The sequence below is a fragment of the Ornithorhynchus anatinus genome, chromosome 10, assembly GCF_004115215.2.
Source record: "Ornithorhynchus anatinus isolate Pmale09 chromosome 10, mOrnAna1.pri.v4, whole genome shotgun sequence".
In the NCBI taxonomy this organism is placed as follows: domain Eukaryota; kingdom Metazoa; phylum Chordata; class Mammalia; order Monotremata; family Ornithorhynchidae; genus Ornithorhynchus; species Ornithorhynchus anatinus.
Genome location: NC_041737.1, coordinates 11,344,060 through 11,364,212, shown reverse-complemented (window position 1 = coordinate 11,364,212; position 20,153 = coordinate 11,344,060). Strand labels below are relative to the sequence as shown.

Here is a 20,153-nt window from a genome sequence, read left to right as displayed (position 1 = left end):
CTACCAAGTGCTTAGGACATTGCTCTGCACACAGGCACCCACTAAGAAGCATTGAAATGCTGTTGATTGAACCCCACTTCTCCTGTCCCTCAAATTAACTTTATAAGTGAACCCTGAAATACGACCGTGGCCTGACCTGGAAAATGTGGTTGTATCACAAATGGTGGAATGGTCAGGCTGTCTATAGGTTGACATGCATAACAACAGTAGTAGCTTGGGCTCTTACTAAAGTTCAAACAACAACAACAAAAAATCCGGGCATGCGGGACAGGAGAGGACTAGAAATATGGGGGAGGCCTCAGAGTTTGAGGGCGTAAGGAAAGACACAACGTCAAGACCGAGAGTAGGTATGTTGAAGTCCATCAGTAGACAGTGTAGGGTGTATCCATGGGAATGCACATTTTGTGGGGTTAAGCTTGAACTGCTGCTGTAGTGTTTCTCTGGAAATTCGGTGGTCATCATTGTAGAGGTTTGGTGACCGTTCGACTGAATGTTGTAATTTTTTCCAATGTAGTACTTAAAGTAGCTTTCCACATTACCAGCCTATTTCTGGCACTTCAGAGTTTTATTCGGAATAGCAAGAGCAGTTAACCTATTAATATTTCCAGAAAGTTCTATTTAGCCTTCGGAGTGAATTTAGGAATTTTTCCCTCGTTTCAGAGACTCCAGCTTGACCGGATTTTGTTATGGTTAACGAGGAGTTTCCCTTTCTGTATATCTTTATTTTTTTAAGGGGTTTTCGCGTTTTCCTTGATGGTATTCATCCTATGTGAAGAGCGCTGTGCTATTTAAATGCCTGGGAGAGTTCAGTAGATTAGGCAGACATGATTCCTGCCCTCAGGAAGGTTCGTGCCCCTAGGAGGATCTGACATTCCAAGTTCTCGTGGAATCCAGAAAAATACACTATGAGGATTATGTATCCCTTAAGCACTTTGATGCCCACCCTTATCCCACAGTACTTAGATAAATATTTTTGTACTCCTCTATTCCCCCTAACTAATTTATTTTAATGTCCATCCCGCCCTCGAAGACAGTAAGCTCCTTGTGGGCGGGGATCGTGCCTACCAACTCTGTAGTATTATACTTTTCCAAGTGTTTAGTACAGCACTCTGCACCCATTAGATGTGAAGACATGCCCTCAATCGATTGATCACGGCTACCAACTCAATTGAATCGTGATTTCCCAAGCACTTAGTATCGCACGCACAGTAAGAGCTCAATAGATGCCACTGATTTGTAATAATTTTTATATAAATTTCTTTGTCCAAATATTAGTCCTTTTGGTATTTTTGTGCCTGTCGGAGGGCTCTTCTCAGCACTCCTCCCCCGGCCTTGATCCTCAAATTCCTGGACTCCTATCAGAGGAGGGGGAATATGGAGATGGGCAAAGCTCCTAGAGGGTGCAGGGGGAAGAGGAGGTAATTGTACTCTCGGTTCGCCTCCACCCACCTGGAGCATTCCCCGGGCTTCCTTTCCCGACCACATTCGGAGATTCCCGGGAGCTTCCCTGTACATCCCTCTACCTCTGGTGGCAGGTTGCGGCCGAGTTAGAAGGGATCGGAAAGGTAGGGAGACACGTGAATATTCAGCCACTCAGGCCATCTACTGTGCCAGTTTCCCTTTCTATGTTTACCCCTCGGCATGAATAATTGATGGGCGTATTATATATTTTTACAATCTTGGACATCTCAGGGTTGTGGATCAGTGGATCCTGGAGTGGAGTCGACAAACATCTACTCAGCGTTGGATAACCACCCTCCAGGGCCCAGAAATCTGAGTCCCAGCATCACCCAACCTAGCTCATCCTAATCTCGGGCCTGGTGGGGTCCGATCCTGGCGCCATCACTAGTGAACACTACAGGAATCTGAAGAGAGGCCTCGCCAAAACAGGAGGAGGTACATGCTCACATCTGTGAGCCACACGTTGGCACTTACTGTGTTATATATATGTTAGGGGTGTTGGATGGTTCATCCCTCACCGGAGGACATCCGTACCTGCTGCCTCCAAGCATCCCATTGTGCCTATTTGAAGACCAAATATCGGGCTGGATGGCCCCTTCGGTGACCCTGGGGTAACGCTCAAGGTTTTGTACGCTGTTGAACAGAATTGCCGTTCCCCCTCCAGACTGAACGGAATTTCTGCCTATGTACAGTAAATGTCCTAGCTGAATTCTTGTGCACCCACAAGCAAGAAATTCCCCCCTCAAATGGGGATAAATTGGCCTGTGGAAGTTTAAGGAACTGGCTAATTATGGTCTGACTCTACCAGCTTAGAATATGGGCTGGGTCTGGCCGGAGCAGAGCTGTTTTGCTTTTTAAATTTACATAGTTAATTTGCATTCTGGTAAACCCTCCTTTCCTTTGACTTCCTCTTGCATCACCCTGACTTGTATTCATCCTCCCCTCCCAGCCTCGTATCTGTAATTTGCTTATATCAGCGTCTGTCTCCCCTTTCGATCGTAAACTCGTTGTGGGCAGGGAATCCTCCTTCCCGTCTCTCAGGCCCGCAATCTCGGTGTCATCCTTGACTCGTCTCTCTCGTTCACCCCACGCATCCTATCCGTTACCGAGACCTGCCGGTTTCACCTCTCCGATATCGCCAAGATCCGCTCCTTTCCTCTCCACCCAGACGGCTACCTTACTGTTACGGGCTCTCGTTATATCCCGGCTAGACTACCGTGTCAGCCTTCTCTCTGACCTCCCTTCCTCCTCTCTCGCCCCGCTCCGGTCTATTCTTCACTCCGCCGCCCGGCTTACCTTCCTGCAGAGACGAGCTGGGCGTGTCACTCCCCTTCTTAAACAACTCCAGTGGTGGCCTATCGACCTCCGCTCCAAACAAAAACTCCTCACTCTAGGCTTCGAGGCTCTCCGTCACCTTGCCCCTTCCTACCTCTCCTCCCTTCTCTCTTTCTACCGCCCACCCCGCACGCTCCGCTCCTCCGCCGCCCACCCCCTCGCCGTCCCTCGGTCTCGCCCGTCCCGCCGTCGACCATGTCCTCCCGCGGTCCCGGAACGCTCTCCCTCCTCACCTCCGCCAAACTGATTCTCTTTCCCTCTTCAAAACCCTACTTAAAACACCTCCTCCAAGAGGCCTTCCCAGACTGAGCTCCTCTTCCCCCTCTACCATCCCCCCTTTACCTCTCCGCAGCTTAACCCTCTTTTTCCCCTTTTCCCTCTGCTCCTCCACCTCTCCCTTCCCATCCCCACAGCACCGTACTCGTCCGCTCGACTGTATATATTTTCGTTACCCTATTTATTTTGTTAATGAATTGTACATCGCCTCGATTCTATTGTCGCCATCGGTTTTTACGAGACGTTCTTCCCCTCGACTCTATTTATCGCCATCGTTCTCGTCTGTCCGTCTCCCCCGATTAGACCGTAAGCCGTCAAACGGCAGGGACTGTCTCTATCTGTTGCCGACTTGTTCATCCCAAGCGCTTAGTCCAGTGCTCTGCACATAGTAAGCGCTCAATAAATACTATTGAATGAATGAATGGAATATGTCTGCTATATTGTACTCTCCCAAGTGCTTAGCACGGTGCTCTCCACACAGTAAGTGCTCAATAAATACGATTGACTGTGGATGTATTTTGCGAGAGGTAGAACCTGTATGAGCTGAACCCAGCCGAGGACCGTAGCATTTAAATCTGTGGTGGATCTGAAAATAAGCCGGACCCAAAGCGAAAGTGGGTTGGGGTTAATTTGTAGTTAAAGGACCTAGTTATTACTACGATAAGGGGAGTTAGGTCTGGGAACTCTAGGTGGGTTTTTCTGTGCAAAATTTCAGCAGCTGGACAAGTGCACAGCAAATCTATGTTAGCTTCAGTATATTTGTTTTTTTTTTGTTTTTTTTGTAAACGCTTGAGTTGTTCTATTCCACAGTGAAACTTAAATGTAAGGAAATTTTATATTAGTGTACCTTACTGGCCAGGAATAGCCGAGTTTGTGTATTCTTAAACCCTAGTCGAAATATTACTAATCAGCCACGGACAATGTCGTCATAGAAAATTATTTTTAGCATTTAAATCCTTGGCCCAAGGCACGGATCTCTAGTGAGTATCAGGGTTGTGAAACCCAGCACCGTAACCTGGAAGGCGGATAGGAACAAACCTTAAAATGAGCAGTAATCCTACCTGAGACGTGCTGTCAAAAAATGTTTTTTGGGGTGTCTCCCTCCACCCCCTCGCCAGAATTGCCAATATCATCGTGGCAGCAGGTGTCCAGCTTGTGTTGTCGGTCACCTGGCTTCCTGGCCCGGCTCTCCAGGGTTTTCGGGCAGTGGGCAGGCTTTTGATTGTGCCTCCCACCAGTATCAGGCAAATCGTCCTGCTGATTCCATCTGCGCTCCTGCTCTCGCTTTCTCCACCTGTGAAACCCTTCCTGTTTTCTTCAGAATCACTTCCTCTTTCCTGCTGCTCCTACGAGCTTCTGCCTTGGTCTCTCTTCGCTGGTCTGGCGTGACCCCCGCCAGGCTCGGCCATTGTTCTGCACGTTAGAGCCCTGGGAGGGGATTGTGCTTTCGCCGCAGTGATTCTGTTTAGATTTTACTGGCCAAAGAGACCCCAAGAATCCTAATATACACCACCTAATACAATGCCGTGTTCGACGTACCGTTTAGCTGCTCCGTCTCCACAGAGTCAGCACGGTCTAGTGGTTAGAGCACGGGCCTGGCAGTCAGAAGGACCGAGGTTCTAATTCCGGCTCTGCCTCTTGTCCGCCGTGTGACTTGAGGCAGGTCACTTCACTTCTCTGGGCCTCAGTGACCTCATCTGTAAAATGGGGATTAAGACTTTGAGCTCTTGGTGGGACAGGGAATGTGTCCAACTAGATTACTTTGAATTTCCCCCAGTGCTTAATACAGTGCCTAGTACATAGTAAGCGCCTAACAAATACCATTAAAAACAACAAGGGGCAGCCTTTCTGGGGGTCCAGTGTGGCCGGGACGATGGCTTCCAGTTTTTGTTTTCGTTTTGGCCTTTTCCGTCACATACTCCGAGGTGAACTGTCAGTAGAATCATCTTCAGATACCGAGAGCAGCTGTAGTGGGTTTAGTCATCTCGTGTGAAAGATAATATAATTATGTATTTTTGGCCAGGGGAGTTTTCTCAGCTGGCTAATTGCATCATGTGATCATCACTGGAAGTCCAGAGAATAGATTGCTTTAGGCAGTTCAGACTGGAGAGGCCTGAAGAACTTCATTGTCAGTGTAATGCAGGGTTTTCCCGCCTAAGGGGCTCACCCTTATGCCAAGCAGTTGTACCTTGGTTTTCTGTCTACCACTGTCTACCAGTGAATCATAACTAATACTCATCCAGCTATTATCTGGCCCAGCTAAGCTGTAGGAAAAAGTCTCTTTAAGGCCAGTCTCCCTGGGAAAGCCCAGGAGGCCTCTCCTTTCTCTTGGAGGCATCGGATGCTTGGCATCCAGAGAATAGGGGAGTTTCTGCAGTGGTGAGGACCCCTTCTCCCCCCACCCAATGTGAGGTTTCCACGAAGGGGGTCACCCGGTCCATCAGTGGTGGGAGTGCCATAGGCTTTGGGTGGGGGTGGGGAGTTCCCGCCTCTTCCCTCTCCCCACCTCTACTGGCTCACCTTGCTAGAATCACTAACAGCTTTTTTCCCTTCCTTCCCTCTCTCTCTCCTTCCCTTCCTTCATCTCCACCTCCCTCCATCCCTTCCTTCGCCCCCCTTTCCCTTCATCCCTCCCTCCTCCACCTCTTTCCTCCCTCCATCCCTTTTGCTAAGCAGTCTTTCCTTCCTTTACTCCTCCTTCCCTTTCTTCTTCTCCACCTCCCTCCTTCCCTCCTTCCATCCCTTCCTTCCCTCCCTTCCTCTTTCTCTTCCTCCTTCCTCCCTCCATCCGTCTTAACTTTGCTAAGCAGTCTTTCCTTTCCTTCCCTCCCTCCCTCCCTCCCCCCTTCCTTCTTCTCGTTATATCCCGGCTAGACTACTGTGTCAGCCTTCTCTCTGACCTCCCTTCCTCCTCTCTCGCCCCGCTCCGGTCTATTCTTCACTCCGCCGCCCGGCTCATCTTCCTGCAGAAACGATCTGGGCATGTCACTCCCCTTCTTAAACAACTCCAGTGGTGGCCCATCGACCTCCGCTCCAAACAAAAACTCCTCACTCTAGGCTTCGAGGCTCTCCGTCACCTTGCCCCTTCCTACCTCTCCTCCCTTCTCTCTTTCTACCGCCCACCCCGCACGCTCCGCTCCTCCGCCGTCCACCTCCTCGCCGTCCCTCGGTCTCGCCCGTCCCGCCGTCGACCCCCGGGTCACGTCCTCCCGCGGTCCCGGAACCCCCTCCCTCCTCACCTCCGCCAAACCGATTCTCTTTCCCTCTTCAAAACCCTATTTAAAAATCACCTCCTCCAAGAGGCGTTCCCAGACTGAGCTCCTCTTCCCCCTCTACTCCCTCTGCCATCCCCCCTTTACCTCTCCGCAGCTAAAGCCTCATTTTCCCCTTTTCCCTCCGCTCCTCCACCTCTCCCTTCCCATCCCCACAGCACCGTACTCGTCCGCTCGACTGTATATATTTTCGTTACCCTATTTATTTTGTTAATGAATTGTACATCGCCTCGATTCTATTTAGTCGCCATCGGTTTTTACGAGATGTTCTTCCCCTCGACTCTGTTTATTGCCATCGTTCTCGTCTGTCCGTCTCCCCCGATTAGACCGTAAGCCCGTCAAACGGCAGGGACCGTCTCTATCTGTTGCCGACTTGTTCATCCCAAGCGCTTAGTACAGTGCTCTGCACATAGTAAGCGCTCAATAAATACTATTGAATTGAATGAATGAATTCTCCGCCTCCCTCCCTCCATCCCTTTCTTCCCTCCCTCCATCCCTTTCTTCCCTCCCTCTTTCCCTTTCTCCCTCCCCTCCTTCCTTCCTCCACCCCTCTTAACTTTACTAGGTAGAGTCTTTCCTTTCCTTCCCTCCTTCCCTTCCTTCTCTGCCTCCCTTCCTCCCTCCCTCTTTCCCTACCTTTCTCCCTCTATCCCTCTTAACTTTGCTAAACAGAGTTTTAATAGGCTCTTGGCCTCCACCTAAATGGGAATACGCCCATCAGCCCGAAGCAGCTTCTTCTACTCCTTGATTCATGGATTCCCTCTGTGGGGGAACACCCCTTCCACAGCTTCTTGGTGGCTCACCAGAGCTGCCAACTACATGGGGGTGATGGAAGGGATACTTTTTCACAAAAGTTTTTCCCAAGTGCTGCTAATAACCATGATTTTATTGTCTAAGAAGCAATTTTAAACAAAAAGCGAATGGCATCTTTAATTTTTAATCCGTGACCTGTTTTCTAGGAGAGGATCGGATAAAAGGCAGTCACTTTGTTTAGCGGCGGACAGAGCTGTGACAATTTTTTTCCCTCTTGGGTTAATTAGGTTACGTGGGCCGGTTTTTAGAACATATAGGATTGTCTGATGAGTTGCACGTGGCAATTGGGATTTTGGTAATATATATTCCTAAAGTTGAAAGTGTTTTAAAAGCAATTAAGTCACTTTGGGTTGGTGAAAACCTTGATATTTAAAGCATTTACTTATTTGCTCTGCTTTCATTTATCTAGAACAGGTGTTCGATAAGATTGATAGATATTAAAATGTTTAAGGAACCCCGATAAATGACTTTTGTTGGCGATAATAATTGAAAGGGAGGTTATGACAGAGCGTATGATGACTACTGGCCGAGAGTTACGAGTCTCAATTATAACGCCTTCCTTTTCTAAACGACAGGGACTTGCCATGAGGTGTTGAAGCCTTGTTTCCCCGAGTTGGAGAGACTGGACCTAAATGGCGCAGCATGACTTTGCTCCAGCCTGGCTTAATTTTCCTACTCCACCATCATCAACAAAGGTACTCTTTCCTCTATCCTTTCTGTAATCCTATAAGGAACCCCAGATATCTCCTTCTGAAGAAGACTCCCTAATTGGGCCAAAAGGTATTTAAAAGACAACTCAGTTTTAAATCCCCTTCATTTTATCTCAGATGTATTGGGTTGCTTTTTATCTCAAGTGACAGTGCCAGGTTTTGTGGTTTCTACCTCCAAAATAACCAAAACTTCTATGTTTTTAGGGGGTTAGTATTTTGATTGGGGTTTTTTTTTTTCCCTTCCCCTTTGGCTTTTTCTCCTGTAGGCATTTTCCTTTCTGTTTCCTGTAATGCAGTCATAGTTGTGGAAAATGGTTGAAGGCAGTTATGCAGAGATAGTTTTGGGTGTGAGCCCGTTGTTGGGTAGGGATTGTCTCCTGTCTGTTGCCCAATTGTACTTTGCAAGCGCTTAGTACAGTGCTCTGCACTCAGTAAGCGCTCAATAAATACGATCGAACAAATACGATTGAATGGAATAATTGAAGGGAATTGAGAGATTTACCTTGAAGAGAAGCATTTCCAAACATTGTGCACTTGACCCTAGTGCAGAGAGGGTATTTTTTGGGGAAATAGGTCACTGCCGAACCAGGTTTGCTTCATCTGTGGTCTGGGGATCATTTCTAGACTCTCTTTTGGCTCATGGGGCAAGATCTTCTCTGGCTGGGTAAGTAGCCTTGCCCTTCCCTCCCAAGGCTGCTTATGGGTTCTCGGTTTCGGACTGCATTTCACTTCCTCCTTCCTTCGGAGAAGGATCCAACGCTCCCGCCTTCTCCGTATGGTCTGTATGCTCCAAGATGAGGTAATGAGGTCATTACAGCCAAGGGATTAGGATGTGCTCAGTTGGCCAGACCAGAATATGCCATCTTGTCTTCTTTTAAGTTTGAGGATAGCTCTAAAAAAATTAATTATGTGAACAGATTTTCAGGATCTTTCCAGTTTGGTGAAAATGGGGTTTTTCATCTTAAAATGCCTCTTCAGTGCTACAGACTCTACATACCACATACTAAACTTATTCTCACTGTCATCTTTCTTAAATTGCTCAAGTTGTTTTTTGGGAAAGCAGACTTCCGACAATCAGTGCTTGTTATTTGTACTCCATATTATTGGTGTCTGTGGCAAGAATGGGAAAAGGAAATTCCCGGCTGCATATCTCCTCATTGGCTTTTCCTGCATAGCTCAAACGGAGCATGACATTAGTGGAATTAGTTTCACGTAGCCATGCCGGATGTAGAGTTCAAGGTAGAGTTTGGATAGGTTCCTGAATGAGGGCCCACCCTTACGAAAGCAAAAGTCAAGGCCGTAGAGGGTAAAGTTAAGAATGGTCGACGAGCCACCACCAAACGTTAGGATCGATGTGAAAGAGGGCTTGCTCCTCCAGGCATTGTTTGGCCGCTGTCGGCAGTGGATAGCAGCATGACCTAATGGATAGAACACAGGCCTGGGAGTCCGAGGACCTGGGTTCTAATTCCAGCCCCGCCACTTGTCTTTTGGGTGACCTTGGGCAAGCCAGTCCACTTCTCTGGGCCTCAGGTACCTCATCTGTAAAATGGGGATTAAGACTGTGAGCCTCATGTAGAACATGAACCGTGTCCAGCCCCCTTAGCTTGCATCTATCCCAGTATTTAGAACGTAGTTCCTGGCACATAGTAAGCACTTAACAAATGCCATAAAATAAAAGAGACAAAATATTGGATTGGGTGGACCATCGGCCTATCCCAGTAATGGCATTTCATGTGTTCCTCTTAAAATAATATTTCGTGTCAAAAAATCTTGGAGCTTGGGTTTTTGCCCAGGGCTGCTTGCTTGGATACATTTTGACTTTTTTTTTTCCCATCCATTAAGAAAAACCTTCCCATTTGTCCCTTGTGAGCACAGCAGTGGCTTCACATGGTTTGTGGACCAGGGCACCTTTCCCCTTTGATGAGTTTTCTCATCACCCTCTACGATTCAGAGAAGACTCTGTGGCCCCACTGTTCTGTCTTGTAGTGCCAAATTACAGCAGGAAGGTAGATTGTCCTCTGAAAGTGTGAAGCCACCGAATCAAAGCAAGGGGATGATCCCGACGCGGTCTGGATCCTGGGCAGCCTCTCTTCTGCCCGAGGTTTCGTGGGACAGATTCTTCCCACCCAGGCAGTCGGCCAACTGATAGAGCCTATTTTAATCCTGCAGCCACCTTCCCGTGAAACCGTACCCTCCCTCCCCTTGCCCCCGTGCCACATTTATGGTATATTCATTTCATATGTGATATTCTTGCAACATTTGTAAAACACACCCATCAACCTCAAGGTTTTATACTTTATGGTCTGCATTCTGATCTGGAAGATTATCTTTATTTACAAACAAAAACTACAATTTACAGTACGTTTTGGGACTCCGGGTATTAATTATGGTCATATAATTAAATATCTGGTCATTAGCCATAGGATTAACCAGTCATTGTCAGAGTGCTTAATGAAACCCATCCATACGCAGCCCTATAATAGAACATGAACAATTCAGTCACACATGCGTAACACATGCACACTGGGACCTATGTAATTTAACTCATTAGCTATTTTTAGGCTGTGTATCTCAGCGAAATTCATACGAAAAAGACTAATCAGATATGCAAAACTTTTTCATACTCGGTCCCTTTATAATGCATTTATTAACCAGAGGGCTAAATATGCACATTCTTCCTCTTAAAATGTTTTGAATTATGAGGAACTTAGCTCTCTCTATGCTACCTCCCTTATCTATATAATATAATAATAATGATAGTATTTGTCAAATGCTTACTATATGCCAACCACCGTACTAAGCACTGGGGTGGATACAAGCAAATCGGGTTGGACACAGTCCCTGGCCCATATGGAGCTCACAGTCTCAATCCCCATTTTGCAGATTGAGGTAAATGAGGCACAGAGAAGTGAAGTGACTTCCCCAAGGTCACAAAGCAGACAGATGGCCAACATGGGATTAGAACCCACGATCTCCTGACTCCTGGCCCGTGGTCTATCCACTATGCCGGGCTGTTTCTCTATACTTATAACCCAAGTCTCTGTAGCTTGCACATTTGTTCGGAAGGTGACCGTTGGGAAAACATTTTATAATTACTTTGCGTAAAAACAAGCCCCTCTTTGAGATACGGTGAATGTACCGTGACCCCGTTGATAGATTCGTCACCCTCGAGGGTGACGGCCATAACTGAGCAGCCTCACTTGCCTGTGCTGCTTCCTGGGTTGCAGGAGGCCTAGTCGTGGAAATGGCACCTAGCGGACCACCGGCCCCCTGGGCCTCGCCGAACACGGTCCACCCAAGTGCCTCGACCTTTTGCGGGGTGCAAGCCCTCCCGGGGGCAGAAGCTGCCCAAGACCAGTCAGAATTCATATCCTGCAAGTGGCACGCCTCATTTAGGTCTAATCTAGCTGCGGGTGGTCAGCAAGCTGTCCCAGGAACAAGCCCCCCATGTCAGCAACTCATTAAGCAAAGGGACCCGGATTCCCTTGGGCGGCAGTGCCGAGCGGGGCATTTAGGGGGTACAGGATTCACGATCCCTTCCTTGGGAGATAGCACCAGGGGCGGGTTATTCGGGTTTTCAGCTCCATGTGAACCCTGAGGACCCGGGTGCTTGAACTGAGGGGGCAATTCCCATTTATTTTGGTCCCGAGCTCCCTAGTCCTAGTTATGCTTTTGAGGTTTTTCCCCTCTCTACAAAATCAGAAAATGTGTCAGAAAAGGTCCAGTAAGCTTTAAGATCTAGAGAGGACATGACTGTGAGCCCGTGGTTGGGCAGGGATTGCCTCTATCTGTGGCCGAATTGTACATTCCAAGCGCTTAGTACAGTGCTCTGTGCATAGTAAGCGCTCAGTAAATTCAATTGAATGAATGAATGAAAGAAAAGGGCTAGGATTCTGCTGCCAGCAGAATTCAGGGACACTTTTTGCAGGTCTGGTTTTTCCCCAAATAATATACCTGCCTGCCAGTCAAATAATAGAGTGACCGGGAGAAGAGCATTGAGGGGAGGTGAAAAATTGGAGGAACTGGAAAAAAAAACTGGGAAAAACATGGAGAAAGAATGAAAAACACAGGGCAAAAAACGATTTCTGGAACTTCTGCTTCTTCCACTTTTTCTCTGCCAGGCCCATTTCAGTATTCCACATCCGTTTAGGTTCCAGATGGAAGGAAAGTGTTTTATCTGACCTTTTGAGGCCTTCAGTTTTGGATAGGCTATATTTTTTTCTTGTGCTGTTGTACCTTCTTTACTCTTTCCACTCCACACCCTCCCCCAATCCTTTAAAAAAAGCAATGATACTAGAGCTGTGGTCTGTCCGGTGTGGGCGAGGGAGGAATTCCAAGGCAGGAAACAGTGTGAACAAGGGATGGATGGCGGGACGGTCAAGGACGAGAGTGTGATTTGTATGTTTGCAGATCATTAAATTCTGCATTTCTTAGCGCATATTGTGCGTAATACCTTAGCAATGGGAAGAGACTAAGGGATGCCAAGCCCTGTTCCTTTAGATGGGTGGTCTTGGGTCCCGAGAATGCAGATGCAAAATTCATTTCCCACTGCCGTCCACATCCTAGGAATCTCCCCTACTTGCCTCATGGATATCAAGGAGGAAGCCTTTCTTACGCCTCTAGTTCCTCCCTCCTCCCCAGCAGAAGTGAATTATGTTTTGGGGGTCCCATCACGGGGGATGAGGGAATGGGCGGGGTGCCTTGAACCCGGTGGATCTCTAAGAACCCACACCTGTTTCTATCCCAGAATATTTCTGTGGTGCTGGGTAGGTGGGCCAGTATATATTTCAACCGAGGTCCCTTAGACCTGGTCTGGCATAGATCCTGTCAACTGACTCTATTATATGTATTCATTCATTCAGTAGTATTTATTGACTGTTTACTATGTGCAGAGCACTGTACTAAGCGCTTGGAATGGACAATTTAGCAACAGAGACAATCCCTGCCCAGTGACGGGCTTACAGTCTAAATGGGTTATTCTAATCAGTCAGTTGTATTTATTGAGCCTTTCTTGTGTGCTTACTGTTCAGTGTGCTTCCCCTTCGAGACTGGGAGCCCGTCGTTGGGTAGGGATGATCTCTTTCTGTTGCCGAATTGTAATTCCCAAGCATTTAGTACAGTGCTCTGCACACAGTAAGCGCTCGGTAAATACGATTGAATGAATGAGTGAATGAGAATGCAATATAATAGAGTTGATAGTCTATAGTCCATAATAAATCCTAAGTACCCAATATAGCGCTCTCCACACAGAGTATGGTGGGTGAGGAGTTTGATTTTTGAATTCTCCCCAGGTTGCTCATTAACCCCACTCCCGGATTTGATCAGCTGAGAGAGCCAGATCAGCCACTGAAGCCAGGAGTTCCTCAGAGTCCAACAGTAGCTCTTTCTCTCTCTCTTTCTCTCTCTCGCTCTCACTTTCTCTTTCTTTCTCTCTTTCGCTTCTCCTTCATCACCACCCCCCCTTCCCAGCTTGGCTCAGAAGGGATTCCGAACTAGCCCTCGGCAAGAAAATGTTCTTTCTCTCTCTCCCCAGCTTGACTCGGAAGGAATCCCGAACTAGCCCTAGGCAAGAAAATGTATGCTCTCTTGAAGCCCTCCTACAAATGTGGATGGAGTTCTTAACTGAGTAGTGACGTTGCACCGTCTGGGACCAAGCCCCAAACCCAACTCCTCACGCACCTCACTCCGATCGTGTGAGGTACTTAGGACTTACTACAGATTGCAAACTAGAGTAGCAACTCAATTACAGTGTAATTTTCCAGGTGCCTAGCACAGTGCTCTGCACACAGTAAGTGCTCAAGAAATACAACTGACTGATTAGAATACATGCAGTAGAGTTAGTAGACAGGATCCCTCCCCTCAAACATCTTACAAATTGTGGAAAAAATGTAACACACCTTTTACGATTTTAATTATTATTTTAAGATTCCCTAAATACTTCCTATTCCCTAATGCTTCCTTTCAGAGTGTTCAGGCAAACACCTTCTCCCGGAGACTAGCTCGGGAATATCGACCGCCTCAGTCAGTTGTTCACCTGGATAGAGGCTCCCGTGCAAAAAGCTGAAGAATGTTTTAAACTGGGGAGGCAGCTTAATTTAGCAGTGGACGACGCGGAAGTCGATGAGTTAATCGCATCTCCTTCAGAGGAATCGTCGGTCGGCGACAGTTCAGTAATTCAGTGATTCTGAATAGATGAGGATACGGTGCCCCCCCCTCCTGCCGGCCCAAATCTTGGGATTAAAATGTCTCACGTCAGTTTTCGAGAAAGTAGAGAAATCTGTAAATGTAATTGGAGCAGTTGACCCTAACGGAGAGAGGAGTTCAGAGAGACGTGCAGAGGTGTTCAGGAATTGTCCTGATACAGGTACTTTAGGAAAGGCTGCAGTTGCTGTTCTTCTGAAGTTGGACACATTCATTCATTCATTCATTAGTCTTTATTAAGTGCTTACTATGTGCAGAGCACTGTATTATGCCCTTGGAATGGACAGTTTGGCAACAGAGAGACAATCCCTGCCCAATGACGGGCTCACAGATCTTTGCTCAAGTTGAGCAACAACTTAGCGCAGCCAACAAACTTCTATTGCTGTAGCTTCCTGCGAAGCCTCAAAACCATCTATATTAGAGAAGCAGCATGGCTTAGTGGAAAGAACCCGGGCTTGAGAGTCAGAGGACGTGGGTTCTAATCCCGACTCCGTCACTTGTCAGGTGCGTGACTGTGGGCAAGTCACTTAACTTCTCCGTGCCTCAGTTCCCTCATCTGTAAAACGGGGATCAAGGCTGTGAGCCATCTGTAAAACGGGGATCAAGGCTGTGAGCCCCAAGTGGGACAACCTGATAACCTTATATCTTTCCCAGTGCTTAGAACAGCACTTGGCACATAGTAAGACCTTAACAAATACCATCATTATTATATTACAGCTTGTTTATTTACAGTTATGCTTTGAATTACTTTAAGATTAAGCCGTAATTCGGCGACGTTTATTGTCAGAGTACAGCACACGTCAAGGAATTCGTTTCATGCTACTTTCCTAGAGTTTCTGGAAGCCTAATTTATTGAATTAATCTAGTAATTTAAAACATATAAATCCCTGAGGAATCACACCCCAGGATGCAGCCCCATTTTTCAAGGAACTGAATCGTATCATATCATAGGGTAGACATGCACTGCTTCCAAAGTCCCTGCTTGCCGACTGACCGGTGTGGAATGAAGCAGGGGTTTTGTATAACCACCAGCCTTCCTCCTACAAGAGGGGGAAGCAGTTTTTTTGATTCAGAAAGGGCCACCGCAGTCAGCCTCTCCTTCTCCATCCCAAGGAATGTGACAGAAAATTTATTTAGTAAGATGGGAAGCATTTAGGGAATCTTAAAATATAAAGTGGTTAAAAGTGTCTTAGGTTTTTTCCAGATTGTAAAACCCTTTAGGGAAAGGATCCTGTCTGTTAACTCTGTTGTATGTATACGAATCAGTCAGTTTTTTGGCCACTTACTGTGTGCAGAACACTGTTCTAGGCACTATCACAGAGTTGTTAGTCTAGTTTACAGTCTGTAGTAAATCCTGAGTACCTAATACAGTGTTCACCACAAGTAAACACTCAACAAACACCACCGATTGGCTTTTTAAAAAGCAACAAGAACCGAAGATCAGCTTGTGGTCCGCTGCGATTGGGACGGTATTCTGCTGTTTGTGTTCACCCACTGGCAACTGTTGTGCCTTAGAGTGTGAGAGAGGGTCTAGCCATGCGGTTGGAAATTAGACTGGCCCTAGATTCTTTTCACTGCTCCCTTGTGATCTTGGGAAAGTTATTCGATTTTCTGAGCTGCGTGAAATAAGGTCAGGGCTTTCCGACTTCCTCTCGAACTCATAGGAAGCATGAAGAAGATACGCTTGCCAAGTGCTTTTACTTTTCTCTTTGATTCCTTTATTCCCAAATGCGATTCGGGTCATTTCATTTACTTCAACACCCGAACATCTCTCCATGGCATCTTTAGAGTGCCCAAAACATTACCCCATGGTTCTTTTTAATTATACTTTGTTTCCAGGAAGAACCTCATTTTGTATTTTAGTAGAAATTGAATCTGTTCAGATGTTTATTAAATTCTTTCTTCAATTTAAAGAATACGCAGAAAAGTGGACCATTTGTAGGTATTGTTGAGACTTCAGTTAAAAATGAGCGGTAGAAATAATTCTTGGGGCAGAGCACTGTTTAGCGTCTAGGCTCTTGAATCTTAAGTGTATCCGAGTTTGATTTGGCCGGGGATCCTGAAGTGAAGTGTGGAGAAGCAGCATGGCTTAATGGAAAGAGCCCGGGCTTGGGAGTCAGAAGATGTGGGTTCTAATCCCGGCCCTGCCACTCGTCTGCTTTGTGACCTCGGGCAAGGCACTCAACCTCTCTGGGCCTCAGTTCCGTCATCTGTAAAATGGGGATTAAGGCTGTGAGCCCCATGTGGGACAAACTGATTACCTCATATCTACCCCAGCCCTTAGAACAGTGCTTGGCACATAGTAAGCACTTAAAAATACTGTTATTATTATTATTTTCAATCCCCCTTTCCTACAGTTCTCTCTGCGTTCTGAAAACACAGCCAAATTTGCTTCATTTCCGGCAGGCTACCCAAGCCTGTTTCTTTCTCTGAGCACCTTCTTCTCCGCTCTTCCTTTTCTTCCTCCCCTCCCAGCCTCTAGCAAAAGAGCTGATGACACAGTATCGTGTTGGCCGGCTGTAGCTCGTCCCGGATTCTTCGGGGCAGCTTGCGGGGACCTTGGGTTCCTCAGGATCCCCCCGGGACCTCAGACGTTCCGAAGGGTTCAGGGCTGAAATGGAATGGCTCCGGGGTCAGCGATGGCCTCCGTCGCCTTTTAATTCCAGTGGGTCATATGAGCTGAGGGGCGGCCCGAGCCCTTCAGAATCCCGAGAGGACCCCTGTGTTGCGGGGAGAAGGTCCCCCCCAGTGCTACTTGGTGCAAGCTTGGGGTGAAGCAGTCTTGATGGCGCTCCCGCCCGTTGGCTAAGTCCCAGCCTGTGGGATACCCTCCGCGGCAGAAATAAATGAACGCCGTGCTAAGTAGTAGGCAGAGGCGGCAATAGGTAGAGAACAGCCTACGATCCTCAGCGTTTCTAAAATGCTGAAACGGAGGTAAATCAACACGGCGCTAAGTAGTAGGCAAAGAAGGCAAAAGGTAGAGAATAGCCGACGGTCCTCTGCGTTTCTAAAATGCTGAAGCGGAGATAAATCAACACGGTGCTAAGTAGTAGGCAGAGAAGGCGATAGGTAGAGAATAGGCAACGATCCTCTGCGTTTCTAAAAGGCTGGAACAGAGACGATGGGACGGGCTTATTCGCTCCTTTGGAAAGCTCTGAAATCTGGCCAAACGCACAGTTTTGGCGGGGTGGAGGAGCCTGGTATGAAAATTTGAGAAGGAGGGCGAAGATGATGCCTTTTCGGGCCAAGTAAGAACCAAGGCGAATAGAGTTTTAGCCCCATCATGTGGCAACGGTTTAAACTGCATGTAGGTTCGAGGTCCGCAGCTCCAAAAGAGTCACCTATTAAGTAAACCGATCCATCGGTAATAATAATGTCGGTATTTGTTAAGCGCTTACTAAGTGCAGAGCACTGTTCTAAGCGCTGGGGTCGACACAAGGGAATCAGGTTGTCCCACGTGGGGCTCACAGTCTTCATCCCCATTTTACAGATGAGGTAACTGAGGCACAGAGAAGCTAAGTGACTTGCCCACAGCCACGCAGCTGACAAGGGGCGGAGCCGGGATTTAAACCCATGACCCCTGACTCCAAAGCCCGTGCTCTTTCCACTGAGCCACGCTGCTTCTCGGTAGTTTTCCAGCCCTAACTGTGCCCAGCAAACCCTATTAACACGCTGGAGATAATGCAGTTGAGAGTACAGTCAGTTCCTCCCGAAGACATGACCTCTGCCTTCTAGGAGCTTGCAATCTAGTAGAAGCAGCGTGGCTCAGCGGAAAGAGCCCGGGCTTGGGAGTCAGAGGTCATGGGTTCGAATCCCGGCTCTGCTACTTGTCAACTGTGTGACTGTGGGCAAGTCACTTCACTGGGCCTCAGTTCCCTCATCTGTAAAATGGGGATTACGACTGTGAGCCTCACGTGGGACAACCTGATTACCCTGTATCTACCCCAGCGCTTAGAACAGTGCTCTGCACATAGCGCTTAACAAATACCAACGTTATTATTATTAGTAGGGGAGACAGACTGGAAATAGTTTATCAGCAGAAGGTGAAACACAGCGGAAGGATGGGTAGATGAATAAATAAGTCCTGAAATAGTGAAGCACATAAATCTTGGCAGAAATGTTTCAGGAACTGAAAGTGCAAATATGGGGAGAAGATGACCTGGGGAGAAGAACATTTATTGGGACGCGCCACCTGGGAGACATTTTGAAAAGCACCCTCGGAAATCTCCAGATTAGGAGGGCCGGGCAGTTCCCTCTGCCCTGACTGTTCCCATAAGCCACATTTAGCCACGGGTGGTAGAGACAAGCTCTGTCGTCGGGTTGATAACTGTAAATTGGGAGGTAGGGAGGAAAGCCAAGTTCCCAATTCAGTCTGGATCCTAGGTGTTTCCGAGACCTTCTGAGACGACGAAAGTGTTAGCGCCGTAACCTCTACATCTAGTCCTCTGGAGAAATTTTATCTGGAATTCTTGGGAAGACTCAGGGTACAGAAAGGATGGGAAGAGGAACAGGCTGGAGGAGCTGCCGTCTCGGATAAGGTAGCGGCGGGAAGTGGTCATCCAAAGGTGTAGGTCAGGACATATTGTCATCACTCATTCCATTGCCGTCAGAGGACCAGAACTCCACAGATAGCTTCAGAATTTGCTTTGGACAAGAGAGGCAGGCCTTGGGAAATCTAATTCCTAAGATTTTTTTAGGCTCTGATCACTAGATGAGTGACTTCTTTTAGTGGCATTTGATAAGCGCTTAGTAAGGGCCAGGGCACTGTACTAAGTGTTGGCGCTCACAGGCTCAATCCCCATTTTGCAGATGAGATAACTGAGGCACAGAGAAGTGAAGTGACTTGCCCAAGGTCACAGAGCAGAGAAGTGGCGGAGCCAAGATTAGAACCTAAGTGCTTCCGACTTTCAGGCCTGCGCTCCATCCATTAGGCCACACTGCTTCTCAAAGAATAGAAAACGACAGAGGCAGATTGAGGGCAAGGGAAGTGAGTGCTTCATTCCTCTCAGGGGGAGTATCCTTGGTGCTCTTGAGCACTGGCGTTCTAATAAGTGAGCCCGTCTTTGGACAGGGATTGTCCCTATCTGTTGCCGAATTGTCCATTCCAAGCGCTTAGTACAGTGCTGTGCACATAGGAAGCGCTCAATAAATACTATTGAATGAATGAATGAATAAGGGGGTAATCTGATGTGGCGTGGCCTTTTTTTTTTTTTTTTTGAGAACTTCAGTAACTTCAGCAATTTAGACTGTTAAAAGTGGAATCAGAAGTGTTACAGATTATTTTGGACCAGTCTCTGGAGTAGGTGTATTTATGCTTTAGATGACAGATCAGACTAAGTCTCTTCGTGACTACCTGTAGTGGTGACTTCATCACATCTGGGCACAAAGCCCACGTTGGTAGGGTAACCGTTGTCTCGCATGCTAATTGAGTAATTATTGTCTCATCCTCATTGGTGAAAGGCATATTAAGATTATTAAATTGTTATTGCCATCCCTTCAAGATTCGCCGTTCGTTGGCGTCACGGTTGTTAATTGGCACCCATCTCTCTGATTACTGTGCTTGACTTCTATACTCACAGTCTGATCCCCAGACTCACTTCACAGAAAATAAAGAGGACATTTTATTGCAACCCAAAGGAACAGCCCAGCAGAGAAAAAATTGTATTTCCTCCAAAGTAGTATTACGTGAACAGCCCAGCAGAGAAAAATTTGTATTTCCTCCAAATTAGTCTTATGTGAACAGCCCAGCAGAGAAAAATCTGTATTTCCTCCAAAGTAGTCTTATGTGAACAACCTCCAGAGCACTGTTACACAAACAAGAAATTTAAGCTTTTGAAATTTAAGCAAGAAACTTCCGTTTTTCCACTGTTTTTCCACCCTGGCTCCTGCCAAAATCTGTCATTTTTCCCCCTTCAAAGCCACTGCATGATTGTCCCTTTCTCTCAACTGCTTGACGCATAGTAAGTGCTCAACAAACACCACCATACCAAATCCTCAGTGCAGACCCTCATAATCTCTGAAATGGACTGCTAAAAGTTCTTTCAGATGAACTCCTAGAACTCCCTCCTTGTCAGGTTCCTTGTCT

General features: G+C 47.2%; 1 protein-coding gene across 5 annotated transcripts in view; it reads left to right on the top strand.

The window, feature by feature from the left end:
• GPBP1 (GC-rich promoter binding protein 1) overlaps positions 1-20,153 on the top strand; it is a 71,549-nt gene that overhangs the window by 31,559 nt on the left and 19,837 nt on the right. For 4 of the 5 annotated variants that reach the window (XM_029073145.2, XM_029073144.2, XM_029073140.2 and 1 more), the window contains one exon: positions 7,733-7,852. In XM_029073145.2, coding sequence (XP_028928978.1) covers positions 7,790-7,852 — 63 coding nt within the window. In that variant the 5' untranslated portion in view covers positions 7,733-7,789. Of the gene's footprint in view, positions 1-1,692; positions 1,897-7,732; positions 7,853-20,153 lie in introns of all 5 variants that reach the window. The other variant, XM_029073143.2, reaches the window with a different exon arrangement.